The sequence below is a fragment of the Musa acuminata genome, chromosome BXJ2-9 (genome assembly GCF_036884655.1).
Source record: "Musa acuminata AAA Group cultivar baxijiao chromosome BXJ2-9, Cavendish_Baxijiao_AAA, whole genome shotgun sequence".
NCBI classification, from domain to species: Eukaryota; Viridiplantae; Streptophyta; class Magnoliopsida; order Zingiberales; family Musaceae; genus Musa; species Musa acuminata.
The window spans coordinates 45,272,280-45,276,233 of NC_088346.1; the positions used below are offsets into that span (position 1 = coordinate 45,272,280).

Genomic DNA, 3,954 nt, shown 5'->3' on the forward strand with positions numbered 1-3,954 from the left:
TCACCAAACTAGTGTCCAATCAAGCTCATTTTAGAAGCCTTTTCCAATCCAAGATTTTGATCTTGAACTTTTTCTTTCATGAATCATATTTTCCGAAAGTTATGTCTGGACAAAATCATCCAAGACTGCAGCACATGAAACTGAAATTTAAGCCTCAAGTCTTACAGAAACAAAACTTAAAACACACATCTTCTTATTACTATCTGGGATCCATTTCAGAGATGGAAACATCATTTTTGGATTTTTTTGCGGAACTTGTGATACTAAGAGTGACAAAAGCAGGTGCTGAAGGAGTAGGAAGACCAACAGAGTAGCTATTAAGCATAAGAGTTATGGATGCCATGCTGGGTCTTTGTGCAGGGTCTTCTTGGACACACAGCAACCCTATATGCATGCATCTCAACACTTCCTGAAGTTGACATTGATCGACCACACTTTGGTCAACCACCTGCAATGCATCCCCTTGATTCCAATGCCTCCAGACCTTTTCGATTGCCATGAAAAGAAGGACATGAAGTTACACTCGATCAAATCAAACCAAATCAAATGCTTATTCGAGGAAGATCGATGCTTACATTGCTAAGAAGGTCGATGGAATTCCCAGATCCCACGTAGCCGCTGTTCCTTCGACCAGTCAAGATCTCCAGAATTAGCACACCATAGCTGTAAACATCTGAATTAGTCGAGAAGCGCCCACGCAGAGCATACTCTGGTGCCATATATCCACTTCCATCAACAAATGGAACAAGCATTAGATGAGATGAAATGTCAAGAGTTTGCAGTTGATGAATGACGAGGAAGAAAACTCAAGATTTTGCGTACTATGTTCCGGCAATTCTGCTAGTGTTCCTCTGTGTCTCATCCACATCAAAAAGCTTGGCGAGACCGAAGTCTGAAATCTTGGGGTTCATATCCCCATCCAACAAGATATTGCTGGCTTTTAGGTCCCGGTGAACGATCTTGAGCCTTGAATCTTCGTGGAGATAAAGAAGTCCTCGCCCGATGCCCTCGATGATCTTATACCTCCTTGCCCAGTCCAATTGCACTCTCCTCACAGGATCTGCTCCATTCAGCTTAAATGACTCAGGTTACGGAAATGTGAAGCAGTAGTGCCATGTGACAATAATGCTCATGTTTTAACATAATTCAAATATTTCAGCTAGAGTGCACTGCAATATCATCATAAGAAGGTGTATAGGATTTGGTTCAGATATGAAGCAATACAGCTTCCGATGTATTGTAGCACCATTAGGTGATGCACAATGGTGATGGATGCAAGTGGTGAAGCATACCAAATAAGACATTGTCAAGACTTGTATTAGGAAGGTACTCATAGACAAGTAATTTCTCCTCATCTTGTAAGCAACAACCCAACAATCTCACAAGGTTTCTGTGCTGAAGTTTTGCCAACAAAACCACCTCATTCTTCAGCTCAACAAGCCCTTGCACTGAGGTTCTTGAAAGCCTCTTCACAGCTATTTGCACTCCATCCTCTAGTGTTCCCTGTGGTGCAGGAACCATATGGATTACAGGTTACACAGAGAAGAATTCTTCAGTCTTTGAGGGCTTACCCTGTAAACTGGTCCAAATCCTCCTTCTCCTAGCTTGTTTGCATCAGAAAAGTTGTCTGTGGCAGACCTCATCACCTCCAGATCAATTAACAGCGATTCTGCACTCTTGATTTCTTGTTGGTCTTCATTGTCTGCTCAATAAAATTGTCACAGTAAGCACCTGCAAAGTTCATAAAAAAGCATGCTAATTCTGCTGCCTCACCAAATACTCGTTTGTGCAGCTGCATCCTCCTTGGCATTGCTGGTTTCCTTCTTCGACAGTACATAAAGATGGCAAGGAGGAACGACGGTGCTGCAGCAACAGGGATGACAGCAAGTAGAACTGTTTTCACAGCAATGTTACTTTTTCCTACACAGAAATTGATAGTGTATCAATGGAACCTTCCGTTCCAATAAATGAAATCAGTGTAAGGTAACATAATGCAGAGGCTGGGAGATTTTTTTTAGGTCAACCTACTTTTAGAAGTCATAAAAGCAGAGAGAGGTCAGAAGTTTCCTTATGATCTAACGGGGGCGTACACATATTGCGTCAATTCCGTGATAGACTCCGGGGGAATAATTGAGATTGGAAGGTCTTTTAAGAACATGGAACTTCTATACTGGGGAAGAGAAAAAGACGCAGCGGATGGTCAGATATCGTTTCAGCGCCGTTGACCTGCAGCTGACGGGATTTCCTCTGACCAGTCAAACATGGCTGGCGTTTGGACTGAAGGGATCGCCGTTCTTATCTAACGCAGTGCTGTCATGTCGAAGAAAGCTGATTTAATTTTATGATACTTTTAGTGTCATTATGTGAAGCATTTTGTCCTCTTACTGGAAAAAGATGGAGCATTCTGCCTCTCTCGAGCACTGTAATAAATTCTACGTTGCGTAAAGTTCATGTCGATTCTATTAACAGAATGTTTATATGTTTATGTCTGTTCTTACCTCCAGCGGCATCATTTGACACGGTATCGTTGGCCGTCTTGCTGCTCGGAGACACGGGCGGTGGAGCCTTCACGGCGTAGATGTAGTAGTAAGGATACAACTCGAAGCGAAGATAACAACTCTGGGTGTACACCTTCCCTCCCTGCTTCCAACTGGAATACTTGGGAATGAAGGTCACCGTGTCCCGGAGACACCGGTAGCAGTCGTCCGCCGACAGGTCCCTCGAGCACTGCATCAATCCGTACAGCTTATCGAAGCTGGTGACTTTGGCCGACCCATCCGCGAACAGTTTGGGCGAGCTACTTGCTTTGTCGGTGAGATCGTCCATGAGATTCCCCAGCGTGGTCTGGAACTGCTGCTGGTCCGAGACGTTCTGGCTGTTCCACGCCGCGTACATGAAGGAGGTGTCCGCCGTGGAGAAGAACGTCCGGTTGGAGTAGCGAAGCAGGCAGTCGTCGTAGCATGTGGTGGATGTCATGCCATTGGGGCACGACTGGATGATGTCTTGGACGGCGGCGTCGAGGCAGGTCTGGCACACGGAGGAGGAGACGTCGCCGCGGCATAACGCGAGGCCGTGGACTTGGTCAGAGGACTGACCTTCCGTGTCGTTGGAGTAGCCGGTGGCGGCGGTGGAGGAGGAGAGGGAGGCGAGGAGGAGGTTGAGGTTGGACTGGAAGGTGCTGTTGGTGGTGTAGTTGGCATCATTAGGACAGTAGCTCCAGAGCTTGCTCGAGCTGGTTCCGTAACAGCGGAGCATGAGAACAAGGGAGAAGAAGAGGAGGACATGGTAGGAACGAGGCATATCTGCGTTCCTTCGTTGCGGATGGTGATCGGGGAGGAAGACGATCAGAGCAAGCTTTAAGCATGAGGTGTTCGATGTTTGACCTGGTCAGTCAACCTATCGATTACACACGTCGCCATAACTTTTTTCCAAGGCGACCATAAGTCAACGGTGACTCGTCCTGTTTTGTAGAAGTGGGGACGACAATTTAATAACTCCAAAAATAATAGTAATCCTAATATGGAAAGTTATATTTTTTTATCTTATTATTTGATTAGGATTCAATAGTCTGGTGGTGCATTTGGCTTTCTTGGCTTACTTTTGAATGTTTGAAGTCTTATGATATAAAATAGAAGGCTAATTATATTATCCATGTCTTAACTATTTTTAATATTTTAATTTTTATACTTTAAAAAGTTATACTAATATTCTATAATTACGAAAGTGAAACATCTAGGTCGTTAATTTAATCAACCAAAATAAGCAAATGATAAGCATCAATTGGTTGCAACATAGGAGAGAAACCATGGAGATGTTAACTGGGTAGCCTGAGTCCATCCTCCGGTCTTTCCATTCTATTATTCAGCTCTCTGCCCCTGCTTTAGACTTCGAGCCAGAATTCGTGAGCAACAAAACCCTAGAAGAATTTGTGGCAGTCGACAACAGAATCCTACA

At 44.4% G+C, this 3,954-nt stretch overlaps 1 protein-coding gene across 1 annotated transcript; it reads right to left on the bottom strand.

Annotated features, from left to right (window-relative positions):
• Window positions 1-109: 109 nt before the first annotated feature.
• LOC135586133 (cysteine-rich receptor-like protein kinase 44) lies at window positions 110-3,308 on the bottom strand. Its single transcript, XM_065123539.1, has 7 exons — window positions 2,499-3,308; window positions 1,774-1,920; window positions 1,572-1,702; window positions 1,293-1,503; window positions 823-1,060; window positions 576-726; window positions 110-484 (listed from the first exon to the last, which is right to left on the bottom strand). The coding sequence occupies exons 1-7, from the start codon at window positions 3,298-3,300 to the stop codon at window positions 200-202; spliced, it is 1,965 nt and encodes a 654-aa protein (XP_064979611.1). The 5' UTR covers window positions 3,301-3,308; the 3' UTR covers window positions 110-199.
• Window positions 3,309-3,954: the final 646 nt, after the last annotated feature.